Source organism: Emys orbicularis, chromosome 9 (genome assembly GCF_028017835.1).
Source record: "Emys orbicularis isolate rEmyOrb1 chromosome 9, rEmyOrb1.hap1, whole genome shotgun sequence".
NCBI lineage: Eukaryota > Metazoa > Chordata > Testudines > Emydidae > Emys > Emys orbicularis.
In genome coordinates, this window is record NC_088691.1 from 93,003,145 (window position 1) to 93,023,453 (window position 20,309).

A 20,309-nucleotide genomic window follows, 5' to 3' on the forward strand; every position below is an offset into this window, starting at 1 on the left:
CATGAACCAAATCTCCTGCTGTCCTATATAGCTTTTACAATCTCCTTTTTAATAAGCCAAACTGCAGGGCAGTCTGTCTGTTAGACAAGCTCTTCTTTTGAATTCCCTCTTCCATGTGTATAGACGTGATAAAAACAATTTTCATTAAAGCTGCCAATGCTGTCTCAAAAGGTGTTTCAAAATGTGGCATATACTAAGTAAAACTCATTTCCTGTACATTACACACTGTTTTACAATGAGTATAAGATTACCCTGTTACTTTGTACATTATACTGCATTTAAAATTAAAGTATATTGTAATTTGTGTTGGCAACGTGATTAACATGAAAAGGAAAGATGTTATGGTATGCTCTAAGCAATCTTCAAAGCTACTGCATTACAGTCCCTGTATCACAACCTTTGTGATAAAATAGAGTTGAAAATAGAATCTGGGATTCCAGATTAATATAGTCTCTGATCCTAACAGATTATTTTTCTAGGGTATTGTGCAGTAGACATACTGGTGTTTGAAAAAATCAGGACTTGTGGGAGCATTTAAATGGGTGTATTGCAAATTAAGAGTAGAGGGAACTGATTCTGCATTCCTTGCGCACGCACACATCTTTCACTGCAGTCAATAGTGTGCAAGGAATCGGGCTGTAAAAGAGAATTGTGATACACAGACAACTCGCTTTGATTTGTGTGTCCATTCCCCTCTTTAAATAATTTCCAAAAGAAGCAGCCTTTGAGGTCCAATCCTGCTTCTTGGAAGTCAGTGGGAGTTTTGCTTTGACTTCAGAAGGACCAGAATCTGGTCCTGTATTGTGAATATTTGGAAATCAAGTTAATTATTGCAAAGATTGTTTCTCTGTCGACAATGAGTGCCAAAATCCTCACATCCTGATTTTCCATTAGCTATCAGAGATAGATACATGGTTAAGAGGTCATCATATAAAGCATATAAAGTAGTTCGTGTTGTACCCTATAAAATATTCCACAAGATTGGGCTTTTTTCCCTCCAGTTGCTTCAGTGTTCGAATTATAAAGTACATTTTAAAATGGGCAAATGAATGTTTTTTATATGTACACATGTAATCTATTTTTAATGAAATAAGTTACTTTGTTTTAGCATTCAGCATCCCGATATGACGTGCTTTTACTGAGTATTGAGATTTAATAAAATAATTGATCTATGGTTTCTGTTGTCTTGATAAACCAACCTCTGCTAACCAGTTTAAAATGGAATTTGGGACGGTTAAGTCATATAAAAATGTAATGGTAAAACATATTTAATCTGAGCTGGCAGCAATTTGTTTATTTTTAGGAATGTGCATTTTAAAACTCTTTTTATGAGGCCTGTTTCTTCTGAAAAACTCTGTAAACTAAGGAGGTGACAGTGTAAATAATCCAATAATCAGTAGTTCACCCATCATTTCATAGAACCCATAAACTACCTACTGTAGAATTTTACTTACATGACTCTAGCAAATGTATATGTGCAATAACTTGTAAAACAACTAGTTATTACTCTGCCCATATTAGTTCTTTCATACTAATGATTTATTTTCATTTTCTCCAGGATATAGACCTACAGCTAATTGGATTTGATTTATAAGAGGCGAATCTGCAGTAAATGGCCGCTCTCTGCATATTGCCACTATGGAAAACAGAATTGTCAATAGGATGTAGTCTGATAAATAGTGCTGTGTGAAGATGCTGCTTCAATAAGTGTGAAATCAATGGAAGATACTTGTCGTGTGAAAAGCCTTTTGAGATTTTTCTGACAGGCTCATATTTAGGAAACTTGATCTATTGTCTGCGGTTGCCCTGTTTTTACACAAGTGGATACAAATAAGATTGCTTCGTTGTAGCTATACAACTAATGTGGGACCATGGCCCTTCCAAGATCCGTGTGGCTGAACTGCGTATGGAGAGCGATGATGGTCCGTCTATTACACATGGGATTGGATGCCACTTTTGTTCTTTGTATACTTGGATTTTTGCTTCATGCTGCAGCTGTGTCCTCACAAAAATTGGATGATATTGACCCACTCGTGACCACCAACTTTGGCAAGATAAGAGGGATTAAGAAGGAACTTAATAATGAAATTTTGGGGCCTGTTGTTCAGTTTCTTGGGGTTCCTTATGCTGCCCCACCAGTAGGAGAGCATCGCTTTCAACCTCCTGAACCTCCATCTCCCTGGTCAGATATCAAAAATGCTACTCAGTTTGCTCCAGTGTGTCCACAGAACATTATAGAAGGCAGATTGCCTGAAGTCATGCTTCCTGTGTGGTTTACTAATAACTTGGATGTAGTTTCTACCTATGTGCAAGATCAGAATGAAGACTGCCTCTATTTAAATATATATGTCCCAACTGAGGATGGTGAGTTAATAGCAGACAAAACAAGGAAACCTTTTTATTTTCCTATTCTAAGGTTTAACAGTATTAATTCATGTGTACTGGTAGCATGCATGGCTTTCCTTGTTTGCATGCCAGCATTTTACATGTATGCATGCTGCTTTTTCTGTGTATGCATCTGTTCCGATATAAATTTTTTTCCTGTCTATGCTCATTTTCTTTCTCCCACAGCACGTGTACTTTAGGTTGAAGTTGGTACCTAATTCTCATTCCCACCCACTGACTTCTGGGAAGATGCATCAACATTTATCCATTGCATGTGCAGGCACAACAAATTGGGAATCCTCCGCACCTAATAAAAGCAGGCCATATTTAAGTTAGATAGTGGTGTTGCATGCTCCTACTGTCTGTGATGGAGCTCCATTTTATTTTCTAGTCTTCTATTCATTTTTCAGTCAAAAGAATATCCAAGGAATGTGCCAGAAAACCCGGCAAGAAAATTTGTAGAAAAGGAGGTATGTATAAAAGTGGACCAAAAAAAAAAAAAAATGGGGGAAAAAGAAAACTTTGCAGAGGAAGAACAAATAACAAATCTTAAAAAGACTAATTGCTGATACGGTGAAGTGAAAGGTTAGGGAATATCTTGTATTTAATGACGCCAGAAAGATAATTAAATAGAGACCTAGTTAAAGTAGATGAGAGGATAACGTTTGTAAAGCCTGAACTCAGTTACACCTGATTATATCTCTTGTACTGTCTTGTGCTGACTGTATTGACAAGTTCCATCTGTACTTTGACCTTTTAGTCTAGAGAAGTGTCATTCAAGTATAACTACGGTATATGTATGCACAGTGGGTGGTGCATATGCATTAAGGATTACCCTACTGCCACTGATATCAATGGCAAAAAACCCACACCCACTGATTTCAGTGTTGTAGTGATTAAGCCCTAGCAGCAGTTGTAAAGCTCCCCAAAGCAGAACTCATTTGGTAAACTTATACTTTTTAAGAATTGAGGGTGGGTTTGCCTTTGCTGCATCTGTAAGGCCAGAAATCTCTTAATAGAGGTGTAGTGAAATGTTAAAATATTTTGACCCAATAACTTGGAAACTAGAACTCCTGGCTGATTTTTGTCTTCCAGTATTAGTCTTTTTTTCCCCTTAGTAAGGGAGAACTTGCAAATTTCTTTTGTGAACATTTGCAGATTCCCAAAGCTATTGAGGTACAGTATAAAATTTGTACATTTATGCTAATGAACACAATTTAAAACATGTGAAACGATGTATTATTTAGAAGCTGCTTTTACTCTTAAATCCACAGTAGAAACATCATATTAACATTATAGTCATACCAGCATATAAATTCAGAAACTCGGTTGTTCTGACATAATATTTTTAATATAATTTGCCCAGAACTACCTGTAAATCTCTTGCGTAATTAAGCATAAAGGGCCATGTCAAGAAATAATTTTAAATATTTAGGCCAAAATGTTTAGGCTCCTAACTTCATATTTATGCATCAAAATAAATGTGGCCTAGTTTTCAAAGTTTCTGGGCAACTACAACTCCTATTGGCTTTCAACAGTAGTGTGGGATGCTCAGCACCTCTGAAAAATCAGCTGCTGTTATTTAGGGCACGTCTTCCCTGGCAATGTTAAAGTGCTGCCGCAGCAGCGCTTTAACATGGCTTGTGTAGTCGTGGCATAGTGCTGGGAGAGAGCTCTCCCAGTGCTCTAAAAAACCACCTCCACGAGGGGCGTGGCTCCCAGCGCTGGTGCACTGTCTACACTGCTACTTTACAGCGCTGAAACTTGCAGCGCTCAGGGGGGTGTTTTTTCACCTCCTGAGTGAGAAAGTTGCAGCGCTGTAAAGTGCCAGTGTAGGCAAGCCCTTAGATACCTAGATGTAGAGCAGCAGCCTAAGTATCTGGTCTGACAATACTGGCTTTTATCAATGATTTAGGCCTATTTCTGTGTGCAATGTTCTGGACTTTACACAGAAGACAATGTTTTTATGTATATTTCCATGTCAATCTTATTTTGGGGGAATCCTTATATACTTTTCTTACTGCTTTAAAGATGCTCTGACTGTCTGCTAGGGGTGCAGTACACCGAGCAAAGGTGGAAAGAGAGACAATAGGGGTGTTCTGGGGAACATTACCCCTTATTCCCATCTCCAAATTCTCATAACTGCAGTAATTTGCAGGCCTTCAACTAACGTGCAATGCTGCAGTGGTGGTTGTTATGCAGATCACCAAGCATGTGTAATTAATTGAGCAACTTTTGCCTGCTATCACTCAGACGTCGATTCACACAGTCATAAATAAAGATGCAGGGCCCCCTCATTTTCTGAAGATTACACACATTTCTATTAGAGAATATTTTTTAAAAAAATCAAGAAATAGGGAAAAAAGGGAGAGACTTGTAGGTGAGAAGGTCATATTTATTTGCAGATAAACTTGAAAGAAGAAAGAAATAATTATTTGAAATGTTGTAGCTACTCTTCCAACTGAATCCATAATCCACTGCATTGTGCAGAGAAGAACAGCAGAAGCTTACCTTTTTTGCTTTGACAAACTCGGATCCATGTCTCTGGGTTATGACTATAGTAGTTAGTTTCAGTACTCAGGGTACAGGGTATATATACCCTGAGGGACATACCCAGAGTAAATCTAGCTGCTACTCATCCACACTTTTAGATTCTAGGTACAAGCACTGAAAGGAATCACCCTAACTCAGTTTCATAGAACAGTGGGTGGCAGTTACTGGATAAATCAATCATTAACTATATAAAGTTGCCAGTTAATTAGTAAGAAAATTCAACATTTTGAATGAGATAGAAAGAAGCCCCAGGAAGGTGGTCATGGTAATGAAAGGCAACTGAATCTAAAAGTTATGTTATACATAGTAATGGGCATTATAGATTGAAAGGCTAGAAAGAAACATTGTGATCATGTTATCTGACCTCCTGTGTAACACAGGTCACAGGATGTCCCTGAAGTAATTGCTGTTTGAACTAGAACAGATCTTTTGGAAAAACATCCAATCTCGATTTAAAACTTTTTTTTAATGATGGAAAATCCATCACAACCAGTTGCTTTTTATGAATGGCATCAATAACTTTACAACACTGCGCCATTAGCAATATAAGACATTTTAGGGATTTGGGAAGGAATGAAGGTAGACTATCTTAACTTATTCTGCCTTGTTTTTCATGCTAGTTTGTTCCAAAACTGCCTAAAAGAATTTGGCAATGCTGGTTGTCCTGGTGTCAAGTGTTAGAATAAAGAGGAGTGAACGTAGCCTAAGAAAGGGATGGACACTCAGATTTGTGTAAATTCATCGAGCAGTCGTCTTCAAATAAAGATGACTGCTAGCTCAGATAGCCTTGTATCCTGTAGTGTCTTCTGTGTTTCTGTCAGAATTTTGCATATTTCAGTGATACTCACTTTTGGTCATCTTGGACCAGGTCTTGCGAAATGCTGACCACCTCCTGCAAGAATCCTCATTTTTAATTTCAGTGGGAGTTGAGGACATACCATGCCGCCTTTTGTAAGAAACACAAATCTACTTCAGCTAGTATTTCCCAGGAACTAAGGATCAGATTGTGGCTTTCCCTGGGAAAGGAGAGGGTGGGGAGAGCACAAGGAACCTCTTGCTTTTATACCTCACTTACGGGCTGGCTTTGGGCACCTAATACCTTTAAAAGTCTGGCCTTAAGCTCTTACTGGGAGGATTTACCTCTGATGTCTCCTGACTGAAAGGCAATCAGTCTGACTCTGGACTCATGAGGCCAGATTCATCCTTGCAGAACCAGCTGGCATTAATTTAGCACCATGGTCCCCAGCACTAGTGCACTACATTAAACAAGAATGTTCCATTTTTTTGTTGGTGTTTGAAGTGTTGTTTGTTCCTGTTTTTCATTCTTTAGCCACCACACAGGCATTTCCTGTTGCACCTTTCTACTAGTAATATATGGAGGAAGATAATGAACCAAACACTGTCTTGTACAGACCCTTTCATCCCTTCACAATCTAAAGCTGTTAAGGTCAGGTGGCAGCAGTTTTCAAAGACGTGAGGTAGTTTAATGACACATTTGAAATAACGTAAAATGCTTGAATTCTAGCACACTTTCTACAGTCGTTTTTCTGAGAGAGGTAATGCTCGGGGTAGAAGGTTTTTCAGACTCTGAATTTTAAAACACCAACTACCTCTAATGCCATCTGTACTGATGGCAGCCATGTTTAAGGCTTGGTCTACACTTACCCCCCAAGTCGAAGTAAGGTACGCAAATTCAGCTACGTGAATAACGTAGCTGAATTCGACATACCTTACTTCGAACTTACCGCGGTTCAGACGCGGTCCACACGCGGCAGGCAGGCTCCCCCGTCGACTTCGCGGTACTCCTCTCGCTGAGCTGGAGTACCGCAGTCGACGGGGATCACTTCCTGGTTCGATTTATCGCGTCCACACCAGACGCGATAAATCGAACTCGGAACTTCGATCCGCAGCCGTCGAACTACCCGGTAAGTGTAGACTAGCCCTTAATGTACAGCTATTTAGGCAACCTGTGAGCTCCTCCAATGCAGCCAATACACTGTCATTACTGTATTTTGTAAAGAACCTTGAGGCATATACCTTGACTATAGATGTAACTTTATCAGACTGGAATCCTATTCTAATTCTGTTCAGTTTAAAACTTGTTTCATTCCAACGTCCCCAATTTTACTGCTTACCTTTCAGTTTCTGCTCCCTCCCACACACAGATCTGCAGGGCTCTGAAATATCATTATCCTGATAAAACTGTTCTAAATAGCATACAGCTGTTCTGATGCTCTCCCCTCCCCCTTTCTTGTTTTGGACTAGTTGAATGCAATAAGCCAATAGGGTGACCAGATGTCCCGATTTTATAGGGACAGTCCCGATTTTTGGGGGCTTTTTCTTATATAGGCACCTATTACCCCCACCCCCGTCCCGATTTTTTACACTTGCTATCTGGTCACCCTATAAGCCAATGAGCTAATGTTTTAACTGTTCTTTCTGAATTTTGTACTTAAAGCTATGCTGGACTAAGCTGTAGAAAATAGCTGGTGGGGTGCATTCCTGTGTTGGTAGGGGGAAGGATTGGATGATTTTTTTCAGCTTTTCAATAGCTCTGATTCTTGTGCTTTCCTTTTGTCAAATCTTATTGTATTATTATTCCTCTGAGTTCATTCTCTTCATTCCCCTATTCTCTGTAATATACATGGATACAAGTACCATACTTAGCAATTCTTTAAATATGTTTTGAAGCTGCAAATATGCCTACATGTTCTGTCAAGCCATTCTTAAAGATTGTCTCAGTTATAACATTAATAATCCGCTTATAACTTGATTATTACTACAAATATCTTTCTTGTTTTTTCAGATTCTTTACACGTATAATTCTTTTGCCCTTTTAATTTTCACTCACTTTATTTTGTCAGATTTCCATGCCTTACCCTTCCTTTCACTGATTTTATTTTTTTTCTCCTTTGATATCTGTAGTATTGTTAATTATACTCTGCATTCAGAACCTCACCGCTCTAATGAGCTTAACATCAATGAGATTTGTTTGGGGGATATCAAGTATTTTCCTTCCACTTATTAATATTAATTTTTTTTTATTTTGCTCAGTATTTCTGCATGCTCACAATAATAAACTCTTGAGGCCAGATTCCCTGCTGCATCTCCTGAGACAGGCAGCACCGAATGTACAACACAAGGGGAAGTGGGGCAAAGCTGCCTTTAGGCCATCTTTACACTACCTGGCTTCTGGGCTGCTGCGGGGGCCCCAGACATAAATTAGAGCAGCTTCCAGGGTTGGTCCAACTTATGACAGCCTTTCCTAGGTTGCTTATTAACAGTAGCACAGTCCAGAATCTCCATAGAGCCAACTGCACTGGCTATTCTTGCCTCCCCGCTATGTCTGTACTGGCAGTGTGTGTGAGGGGGAAGAGGAGTAGAGTAGAGTAGGGTGACCCTTCTCCTATGCTGTGAGAATTTTTGCAGTGGTTCCTGTGTTCCACCGAAGCAGCAGCCAAAAACTGCCCCTGGCTATAGCTCATTATTTCTCTTCAGAAATACAGATATGAAATTAAGGGCTGATCTTGTCCTCCCCCCTCCCCCTTACACTACGGAGTAATTCCTTACTCTGCTGGGTAGCCCACTGAGGTAGACTGCTCACTTGAGCAAAGAGTATTCATGTGTAAGCGATGCAGGGCCAGTCTCTAAGTGAACAGCAGTTCACATTTTACTTGTTAGGAACAGGTACTTGTCTTTTCAGAGAATCAAAACCACTACCGATACAGTAAACATATTGTAATTTCAATCTTTGGCCTGCTTATTAATAACGTGCTAAAGGACGGCAAATTGCCTCAGTGCTGCATTTTTACCTTGCCTAGCTGCTAAAGGTGTGGAAGGCCCTTACTGGACTAGGATAGCCTCAATTCCAGTTTGCAGTGGGAAGAGGCTAGGTGGGGATTGGGCGTGTTCTATGGTGGATTTTATCTGTGGTGGGCAGGAGTTTGATCCATCTGTATATCTACTGGCCAAAAACTGCCTGGGGAGTCAGGGCCAAAGCCACTACTGCAGCTGATAAGGCAAGCTGTAGTAGCAGCTGTGCTGAGCAGCTGAACAATAGCTTCTTCTCCCATACCCAGCTGCTATAGAAAACACCTTCACAGGGCCCATTTTCTCAGGATTCGTGCAGCGATCCGGAATTTGGTCCTTGCTTTCTAGAGATGAATGAAAACACTGATTTTTCTGCTATAACGGCTCTTCAGACCTTTTCTTTTTCAGTATAAAGATGGCAGTTCAGGGCCCAATCTCTTGTTAAGGTACTGAGTAGCCACATAAGATCACTGTGGGCTCCACTGACTTCAGTGGGCTTTGGGATCAGAAACAGTATCAAAATCTTTTAGCATGATATAATATTCACTAAACTATATCTTTGAACCTTTCATTATACAGTATGGGGAAAAGAATATACACAGCAGATCTAGGAGGCTGAAATCCTATAGAAAATACAAACCAGTTTAATATTTGTATTCATTCCCTGGCAAGGTTCAGTTTCTCATATTTTACCCTTTTTGCAAAGGTCTTCTTTAAAGTAACTGTTAGCTGAGAAACAGGTATTTATGCAATTATCATAATTATATCTATGCATCTGATGCACATGCAATCATTTCATTAAAAATGGTAATTATATAATTATAGGAGATAATGACGTACTTGCAGGATGTTGCAAATGTCTTCATTAAACTGTGGCACAAAAGAGCTGGGGGTGATTCTGAAGTTTTAAATATTGTTTTATTGGCAATATCAGATGTGATTAGCCCACATTATGAACTGGCTGTAAAATGTACATGAAAAGCACAAACCCCCTCCAATGTTCTTTTGAGAAAAGGATGTACAGAAAGCATCCTAAAAGCCTTGCCTCTATTTCTTTCTCTCTTGCTCTTCTTATGCCTGCAAAATGGCTGCAACCCCCTGATGGAAAAGCATGTTTTACAAAGAGCAGAAAATTACTGTCTTACTCTCCATGGGAGGTTCAGCCCAGTGGGGGATAGTCCTTCCAGGCTCTACATAGAGAGAGATTCTCCACGCACAGCTCTATACCTTCCCAGAGGGAGGGAGAAAGAAACCTGAGGATGCATTAATGGCCTGATCCAAAGCCATGGAAAGGCTTTCATTATCAGATTTTGGATTAAGCCCACAGTTTTTAGTGGTACCTCTGTGCCACGGAACCCCCTTTAAGCTGGACGTGGGAGAGATCCCAGCAGCACAGCTCCATTATTTATATATATGGAGATATACCTATCTCATAGAGCTGGAAAGGACCCTGAAAGGTCATCGAGTCCAGCCCCCTGCCTTCACTAGAAGGACCAAGTACTGATTTTTTGCCCTAGATCCCTAAGTGGCCCCCTCAAGGATTGAGCTCACAACCCTGTGTTTAGCAGGCCAATGCTCAAACCACTGAGCTATCCCAGAGCTGGATGGGGGATGACCGGTGTGTGGGCACAGAGACTTTACACAGTGTTTTACAGACAACTATAGAGATGTGGTCTGATTCCTGAACAGTTTACAATAAAGAGCCTAATTCTGAAGCTGAATCTACTAGTTCTGATTCTTTGCTTTCGCTGCTCCGGGGCTATGTCTTCTGTGTTGTTTTCTCAGTCACAGCACAGAATGTGGACCCATGAATGTGGTTGCACTGACACGTTTTGCTTGGGTTGTTTTGTTTGTTTTTTACAGAATTATTTTGAAAGATGATTACTGAAATATGTTGAGGCCTGAGAGAGGGTATTTACCTGATGAGCTGAGATTAGTTATGGAAGACAAGCTGAAAGAAACAGAGCAGAGATTTGAAGGACAGGGAAGGCTCTTGACATGCATGTGGAGTCGAGGCATAGGAGGCAATGTGAAAATAGGCACAGAAGTGAAAAAGGTTTTCATCTAGTAGGAGAAAGGAGGCATAGAACCGAGGGCAGCACATAGGGTGTGAGATGGTGGGATTCGTGTTAACAATGTATTTTAATGTAAGAAATTCGTGTGGCCTAGGTCCTTAATGGGAGTTAGGTGTCTAAATACCTTTAAAATCAATGGAGGTAGGCCCAGATCCTCTAAGGCAGGGATTCTCAACCTTTTTCTTTCTGAGGCCCCCGCAACGTGCTATAAAAATTCCATGGCTCACCTGTGCTACAACAACTATTTTTCTGCATATAAAAGCCAGGACTAGCATTAGGGGGTAGCAAGCTGGGCAATTGCCCAGGCCCCATGCCACAGGGGGCCCCCTGAAGCTAAATTGCTCAGGCTTCAGCGCCGGGTGGCGGGGCATTGGGCTCTATACTTCAAACCCATACGCTGGGGCTTTGGCTTTCTGCCCTGGGTCCCAGCAAGTCTAATGCCAACCCTGCTTGGCAGCCCCGGTTGAGAATCGCTGCTCTAAGGGAATGAGGCACCTATCTGCCTACCTAAAATTCCCCTCTGCAATTTCAATGGGAGAAGCCATTCTTCACTGCCCTCCTAAAACCCTTGTGTTGTCTCTGGCACATATTGGCTGTCATTTTCCAGCCCAGAGCTGGAATGGATTGAACTATGGGCTGGCTGGACTAAGGCCAGGGGCAACATGCAGTAGTGAAGGGAGAGAGCAAGGAGTACCCAGATGTTTTAGTAGAAATATTTCCATTTCTGATTTGCCTTTTTTGTGTCTTTGTACCTAGTGGAGAGTACTCTGACCATTTCCTGAGGCAGGGACACTCTTTTTCTTCTGTTTGTACAGTACCTTGCACAATCGGATTGTGGTCTATGATTAGGGCTCCTGGGTGCTATGCTAATACTACTATTAATAATGACTGGACATTGTGTTCAATGTGTACTTTTGTGTAGGCGAAGATTTGCCTTTTTCCTATATTTAGTGCCAGTATATTAGGTAGGCTAAGGTGGGTGGCCGGTTGGAGTGAGTTTCTTACAATCTGTGTTTAGGCAGAGTGGACCGTGAAATTGTATGAGGGTTCTGCTCAATGTTTTGAGGGCAGAAGTTGTTCCACAGTCCACTCAGCACTGTGTGATTCTGTGGGATGAAAGGTTCTGTGTAAATAGCTATGCAGGGGAGAATCTGGCCTTTAATATCCCTTAAAATGTTCATTGTGGATGAATATAGATAAACTCATAAGCATGTGGGGTTTTGGCTGATTCCATCATTTGAACTATGAATAAACTGCTAAATGCTGCACCTTCCTTAAAGGTGGCACAGTATAAATGATAGTTTCTTTTGAGTTTTTAAAGTGGCTTTGATTTAAAGTTTGGCTGATCGATTGCCTGGTTCATTGAAGTCTGTTCTTAAGAGCAAGGTTTAGGTGTTAACCCCTTGGTTCTTGAATTCTTTGTAGCCAATGCAAAGTTTGCCACTATGGTGGCTTTTAGGAACTAAAAGGTGATGGAGCAATTGACATATACTCAAGAAATTTCATAGTTTTCAGGTTGGGGCAGCTCTAGAATAAAAATACACAAAAACTATACTAATAATTACATTTAGCAACTCTAAATAGCACTTTACACTTGCAAAGAAATGAGTTTGAAGGGGAACATACCACAGACAACAGCTGATTCTTAGCTCTGCCCCCATCAGGCACGGCACATCTCTTCTAATCTCGTGTAGTCCTTCTATATGGCCTTTAAATGGAAGGAGAAGTTTGACACAAAGCCAATGCTCCCTTTCCAATTATTATTAGCCATTCCTGCCTTTTTTCCTCTCCTCTGCTACACTTTGCACCATATGGTTAAGCAGCATCTGGTTCTTTGCTTTCAGTAAACTCGCATGACTAGATTTCAAGTATAGATCCAGTTATTAAATTTGTGGATAAGGTATAGATCTGTTCCGCTAATCAAATAATACAGTGGTTAGCACTGTATAAATGCAGGAATGGATCGATTAGATTAGATTATTCGAAGAATAATAAGCACAGCCTTTAGAAAGACTAAGCAATAGAAAATAGCCCCAAATCACAAGTATTTATTTTAAAATAATTATTCATACTTTATTGATTTTTGTTAACTGGGCTAAAATTGTAGTGACAATGTGCCTCAATTTCAGAGTTGTCCTGGAGGACCGAGACCATTTATACTAATTTCTTTAGTAAAATTACTCTGTATGATATTGATCACAGGATAGAACACAATTCTATGTACTCAAAATGAACATGCACATGGAATGAAGAGTTGATTAAAACAATGGAACACTAGATGACCAGTGTGTTGAAGGTGCTCAAGGAAACCAAGGCCATTGCAGAGAAGCTAAATGAATTCTTTGTGTCAGTCTTCAGTGCAGAGGATGTGGGAGAGATATTCACATCAGAGCTATCCTTTCCGGGCAACACATTTGAAGTATTGCCCCATACTGATGTGTCAACAGAATAGGTTTTAGAGCAAATTGCTAAATTAAACAATAATAACTCATGATAATCAGATGGTATTCACCCAAGAGTTCTGATGGAACTCAAATATGAAACTGCAGAACTACTAACTGTCGTATGTAACTATCACTGAAACTAACCTCTGTACAAGATGACTGGAAGGTAGCTAATGTAATGCTGATTTTTCAAAAAGGGCTCCTGAGACAATTCTGGCAATTATATGTGGGTGAGCCTAACTTAATTACCAGGCAAATTGGTAGAAACTCTAGTAAAGAACAGAATTATCAGACACATAGATAAACACAATTTATTGGAGGAAGTCAACAAAGCTTTTGTTAAGGGAAGAGAGATAAACAGCAGGATTCCCCCCCCCACACACACACACAAGGATGGGTTCTAAATTAGCTGTTACCATTCAAGAAAGTCACCATGGATGGTTCTCTGAAAACTTCAGCTCAGTGTGCAGAAGCAGTCAAAAAGGCTAACACAATGTTAGGAACTATTAGGAAAGAGACAGAAAATATCATAATGCCATTGTATAAATTCCTGATACAACCACATCTTGAATATTATGTCCAGAAGGATATAGTGGAACTGGAAAAGGTTCAGAGAAAAGCAACAAAGATGAGCAAGGGTATGGAATAGCTTCCATATGAGGAGAGCCTGAAAAGATTAGGGCTGTTCATCTTAGAAAAGAGACTAAACGGCAATATGACAGAGGTCTATAAAATCATGAGTGATGTGGAGAAAGTGAATAAAGAAGCGTTATTCATGACAACAATTTGCTTAGCAGAGGTCTGTAGCACCAAGTGTCCATGACCACACTCTATGGCTTTATTCCAGGTGTCTACGAGCTCCACAGGATTATTGCTGATCTGGTGCAGCCAGGTTGATTTTGGGTGACCGTGTGACCACCACCAGTCCATGGCTAGGCAGTATCCCCTGTTGACCTACAGTCTGATCTTCAGACCTTGATGCACAAAGACTTTGTCTTCAAAGTGGGCAACATGACCAAAAAGGGCCAGCCAGTAGTGGGCAATGATAATTCCAATCCTCTCAAGGCCAGTTCTCAATTATACTTACCTATTACTGATTTAACCCTTCCTACAATACAAAAACCAGGGATCACCTAGTGACATTAATAGGCACCAGGTTTAATACAAACAAGAGTTTTTTCACACAATGCATAATTATCCTGTGGAATTCATTGCCATGGGATGTTGTGATGTCCAGAATTGTAACTGTGTTCAAACAAGAGCTAGATAAGTTCATGGAGGATAGGTCCCCCTATAGCTATTAGCCAGGACGGTCAGGGATGCAACCCCATGCTCGGTTGACCATAAGCTTGCTGGAAGCTGGGAGGGGATGAAAGGGGTGGATCACTTCAACTGCCTTGCTCTGTACACTCCCCCTGAAGTTCTGGAATTGGTCACTATCATAGACTGGATAATGGGCTAGACGAACTATTGGGTTTTACCCAGTATAGCAGTTTTTATGTTATGTTATCTCAGTACTGTCTTTGGGCAAATCTGATTCCAACTCTTTTTGGATTTTTAGAGGAAAAAGCCTTCTACTTTCCAAACATCCATTTCATCTCTAGGTAATATACCTCCAGTATTATGTTGCATGATTCTTTCTTATGTAATAAAAACAAACAAAGTATGGTATTATCAACCTACTATAGCTTCTTCAGGTAAACAAATCTGAGCTGATTCCACTGTTTGTTCTTTTACAGTTTTCCCTTGAAAATGGTTGTATATACGGTAGCTGTTCATGTGCCAGTATTTTGCCTTAAAGTAATGTTTTCTACAGAGTACAATGTTATTCCAAGTGACAACCTGAGTAGCTTTTCTTTATATATGTTTTATTAGGTGCTAGAGTTAATGCTTATACACTGTTTGCATGAGGGAAGTGGGCAGAATAATATACATCAAAGGCAACAATTAACGTATTTTCGTTTGACTTGTTCAGCCTATTAGGTTGTTAAATTTTGCATAGAAAATCATTAGCATGTTTAATGTAGGAAGGAAGCTCTTGGATGAGGAGTTATAAATGTAAATCAATCAGTGGAGCGAGTCACTCTAACAATATTGTGATAGCAGTTGGAGCTATAGGATATCGCAAAGTATTTTCCCTAGCCATTTTTTGTTAATATTTAGAGCAGAAAAAGCTGCAACATTATCACTAAACTTGCAAGTTAATGCAAAAAACTTGCAAAGGCACGGTCCAGTAATATTAATGTTGAATACAAGGATGGTAACAGAAATAGCTGTGGAATAATTGTAGTGTCTGGGGCTCATTCTCCTCTCACTGACCAGCTTTTCATCAGTGTAACTCTGAGACTTTGGTGCATTTACTTTTGATTTAAACAGGTGTAAGTGAGATCAGAACCAAGCCTCGAGAGCCACTTTAACATAATCAGCAAGTGACGTATTAAGGCTCTTAATGTTCCAACAATTCACAAATAAAATTATTTAGTTTAAAATACTAGAAGAATAGTTCAGATTTTGCCCAATAAGATTCAAAAAGGGAAAAGCAAAAGTCAACAACAAAAAACATTGAAAGGGAACAAATATGTAACTAAATAGTCCTAAGCATATAAAAGCTAATCAGTGTCTCTGAGTGTCCTGCTGTGTCCTGTTCAGAAGCCGGTCATTCGGTCTTTATTATGAAAAAAGATTTAGATCCCAGAGTCTTTATTGAAGTAAAATCAAGTACATTACTGCCCTTACGAATGATTTTTTTAATTTGCTCTTCTGAACATTTAATCAGACAAAATATCATGACTAGACACAGGCCTCAATTTTGTGCAAATAATTGTGGGTGCAGTTACTATCATTTAGATGTCTAGGTACTGGATTGCGTTCCTAAATAGGGTACAAAGAGTGAGGGGGGATTTGATAGCAGCCTTCAACTACCTGAAGGGGGGTTACAAAGAGGATGGAGCTCAGCTGTTCTCAGTGGTGGCAAATGACAGAACAAGAAGCAATGGTTTCAAGTTGCAGTGAGGGAGGTCTAGTTTGGATATTAGGAAACACTATTTCACTAGGAGTGTGGTGAAGCACTGGAATGGGTTACCTAGGGAGGTGGTGGAATCTCCATCCTTAGAGGTTTTTAAGGCCCGGCTTGACAAAGCCTTGGCTGGGATGATTTAGTTGGTGTTGGTCCTGCTTTGAGCAGGGGATTGGACTAGATGACCTCCTGAGGTCTCTACCAACCCTAATATTCTGTGATTCTATGGTTCAAAGCTATTTACGTGTCCTGAGTGTCAGAACTGCAACCACATTTATTTTAAAGGTACAAAAATGGAGGCCTTGTTAAAGTTGGGCTGAAAATTTGGCCCTAAGATGTATCTATACCCATTTACAAATACTGGATGAACTCCTGGGCCCCTTGAACCTAATGACAAAACTCCTATTGACGTGAGTAGGTCCAGGATTTCACCCACTGAATCCCACAACTCCATACCCAAATCAAGTAATGGATACACATTTAGGGCTGGGTAGGGAATCGGTAACTTATTAAATTTTGCAGAAGCTTTTGAAAATTGCCCCAGAAAGCAAGATTCTCGTGGTTCACATTGCCAATACTTCATATGAATGCAGTGATCCACATGGAGGTGAGAGGAAAAGAATTAGTCCCCAAGCATTGGTATCTCACTGTGATATCCCTATGGAGTAAGCTTGTTGTAGTATTTTGGGGCTCACAAACTCAGTGGACTCCTATCAGCCCTAATCATACCAGTAAACCCATGACTAGCTTCAGGGTTTCCGGTATCTCAAGTGATATGAGTTTGTGCCCTTCTCTTTTAAATTTAACTGACTCACTTTATATTAAAGGGGGAGGGGAATCTTTGGGATGTCCCCAGTCTGTTGTGTTGCAGACTAGGAGCTCACCTGCTTGTGCATGGATCTGTGGACAGTTACCAATATATAAGCATTTATTTCAAGAGGCTGTTCTTCAGTGAGCTGCTGGTCTGTGGACTGGTAGGCCTCCAGGTGCTGCGTGTGTGTGTGTATAAGCTATTTACTCTCTGTCTTGGCTCCAGTTGTTTAACTATGGAATCCAGAGTAGCCAATATATAACAGTAGTATAATATGAGTGCTTAAAATAGCCATCCAATCCCTTTCCCCTAAATATACAGACATCCAGGATGTCTGCCAGGAAAGTACAATAAAAAAGTCCATAAATAACTTACTTACTGTACATGTTTTCTCTCTTTTCCTGCTTCTTCCTCCTTTTATTTATTTATTGCATTTTTCTGCTTCCATGTATCTATCTATCGCTGTAGTATTTGAGCAACTTACATTGCCCTTATAAGGTAGGGAAGTGCTGTTATGCCCAGTTTACAGATGGGGAAACCGAGGCAGGGAGCGGTTAAGTAAAGTCACTGCCCAAGGTCACGCAGGAAGTGTGTGGCAGAGCAGAAAATTGAACTCATGTTAGGGGCTAGTACCCTAGTCACTGGACCATCCTTCCTCTCCCATCTGTCCATCTACAAAATATTTTCCTTTGCTTTTCTCATTTCTATCAGTTATTTCTACTTTATTCTATTCTTGTGTCCTCTAATTCATTCTCTTTCATGTTCATAACATTGCACTGTCCTCCAAGCCTGTGCTCATAATACCTAGTCTCTTTCGCCTTTCTCCCCTTCTTATGTAATCTCTGTTCCTTTTGGTCCCATACTTTCATCCACTTGCTGTCAACCCTATTCCTTTTTTTCCAGGTCATACTTTCCAGTTCTCTCTCTTTCTACAAATGGTTACTGCTTCTGCAGCACTGTACAAACATGAGATAATTATCACCACCACCACCCTGGGAAATTACCATCTTTGTATTGAAGATGGGGAAACCAACTGAGAATGGCTGACTTCCCCAAAAGCATGGGTAGAGGAGGAGTAGTATCACTGCCAAAACTGGGATCAGCATGCAAACTGTCCTTGTTTTGTGTCCCACGTTCGGTCCATTGGACCGTGCTGCTTCTGATGCTGTTAAGCTGCCTTTCTGGCTTGTGTAGTTGATGAAATGCTGCTTGTTTTAAATTCCTAGGTTGTTTAGTGCTGCTTCCTAAATGGAGGTATTTGTCAGTCACCCAGTATTGCCAACCTCAGTAGATCAAAAATCATGAGTCAGATCCTCAAAAATCGTTAGATTGGCCCCACAGATCCTGAGACTTACGAAACGTCACAAAACCATGTTTTTACTCTGTCTTTTGACTTTTTAACTCCACTCTACTTTCCTGGCAATGTGTGTGTGTGATACTTTCAGGTTTAAAAATCAACCTTTAATGCACACATGCTTTCCCCAAGCTGCTCAACTTGAGACGTGGCATATGCTGGAAGTACACACATGTATTTAAGGAGAATTAGAAAGGAGAAGATGCACAATGATTAAGTCTTTGATTTATTTGGGCTAGTCCTAAAAGGTAGCAAGAGACTCATTTCAATATACTTGTAATGCTTCTGTTCAGGATATCTCATTGTTAGAATGGATGTCCCCTCAAAAGAATCCTTTTGAAACTGGAGAGATGAGGTGGAGGGAAGGTATCCAAGCTGGTGGGGAAAAGGGGGAGTATTTATGTTAAGTTCTTGTACACAACTATTACCTAAGTACTCAGTGGAGAACTCTATAGTGTGATAAAGTTAAAATATGATGGAACAGGCTAATTCACACATATTTAGAAATATACTGTACAAGGCCTATAAAATGGAGCTGGAAAATGAACATCCAAGAAACACAAAGCGCTCACATGTATCAAGTTTTCCAATTATTTTGCAATACAGATTTATGTGAGCTGCAAAGATACTTACCTGCAAAAATATCTTTACAATATCAACCACCTTTCAGAGCTTTCTGTATTTCTGTGCAGTAATTATATTTATAATCCCCAAATACTATTTTGAAAGAAATAAATTCAGTCACTTTCAAAGTATTTCAAAAATAATTTTAAATCATTCTTCTTTCTTTGTATAAGGTTGATAACTACATAAATGGGTAGATTGTCCAGGAACTACAATAAATTATTTTTAAAAATCTCATAATTAAGTGTCCTAAAACCAAAAAACAATTGATTTATTTTAACTAATTTTCTCTCCTGCAGCCCTCAGGGCTTCTCCCCTTCCCTGATCCTAGCGGTCCCCCCAATTTCAGTCCCTATCCCCCAGTTCAGCCACCCCGTCCCCCAGCCTCACATTTGCTCCTCCAGGGGCATCCCCCCCCCTTACGCAGGCTGCAGCGGGGTTCCCTGTCCCTCTTCCTGTGCTGGGATAGCAGCTCCAGGGGCCCATGCCTGTTCCCAGGCTGGGTGCTGCAGGGGGAGAAGCAGATACCTGTATGTATTTCTCTCAGGAGGGGAGAAGGGACCAAAGCCATGCTGGGTTCATTGCTCCCGCCTCCCTTTCCCCTGCTGTGAGGAGAGATTCTGCCAGCTTCCAGTAGGGCTGAGGTTTGTAACGGGGCTGGAGCTTCTTCCATCATTGCTAGATGAGCTCCAGTGCCCTCTGAAATCCCGTCACTCAAAAATCACAAGAGTTGGCAGTACTGGTTACCCCATAGAGGAGAGAGACTCAGATACTCATCGATTGCTTAGAGTATTTCCTGCCCCAATTTTGACTGAGTGCTAGCCAGAACCCTACCCCAAACACAGGGAAAGAAAGGGTAGCTGCAGTTACGTATGCATGTATTATTATCCAACATTCACAGAGTGCTGCAAATTTACATGGCTTAGTGCAAACCTAGACCTGTTCCCTGCCCTGGAGAACCTGTAACATAAAAAAGATGAACAGAGAAACAGAAATGAATATATAGAACTCTAGTTCTGGAAAAGGAGGTAGCAATTTTTGATAGGGAGAACAACAATTGTTTGAAGACAGGGTTGGAAGGAGGGGAGAGGGAGCGTGCTTGGCAGACGAAAGAAGGAAGGTATTCCAGCCATAGATGGTCGCACAGAGAGATGAGCAAGAGAAGGCAGAGGCATCAGTAGAGACGAATAACAAATAATGCAGAGAGATTGCAAGAAAAGCAAAAGGCATGACCTGA

The 20,309-nt window shown here is 40.4% G+C and overlaps 1 protein-coding gene across 7 annotated transcripts in view; it reads left to right on the top strand.

Annotated features, from left to right (window-relative positions):
* The first annotated feature begins 1,871 nt into the window (after positions 1 to 1,871).
* The window catches only part of NLGN1 (neuroligin 1), a 435,265-nt gene continuing 416,827 nt past the window's right edge, over positions 1,872 to 20,309 (top strand). For 4 of the 7 annotated variants that reach the window (XM_065410491.1, XM_065410493.1, XM_065410494.1 and 1 more), the window contains exon 1: positions 1,872 to 2,364. In XM_065410491.1, the coding sequence (XP_065266563.1) occupies positions 1,872 to 2,364 (493 nt within the window). Of the gene's footprint in view, positions 2,369 to 2,795; positions 2,856 to 20,309 lie in introns of all 7 variants that reach the window. The other 3 variants (XM_065410490.1, XM_065410492.1, XM_065410496.1) reach the window with 2 other exon arrangements.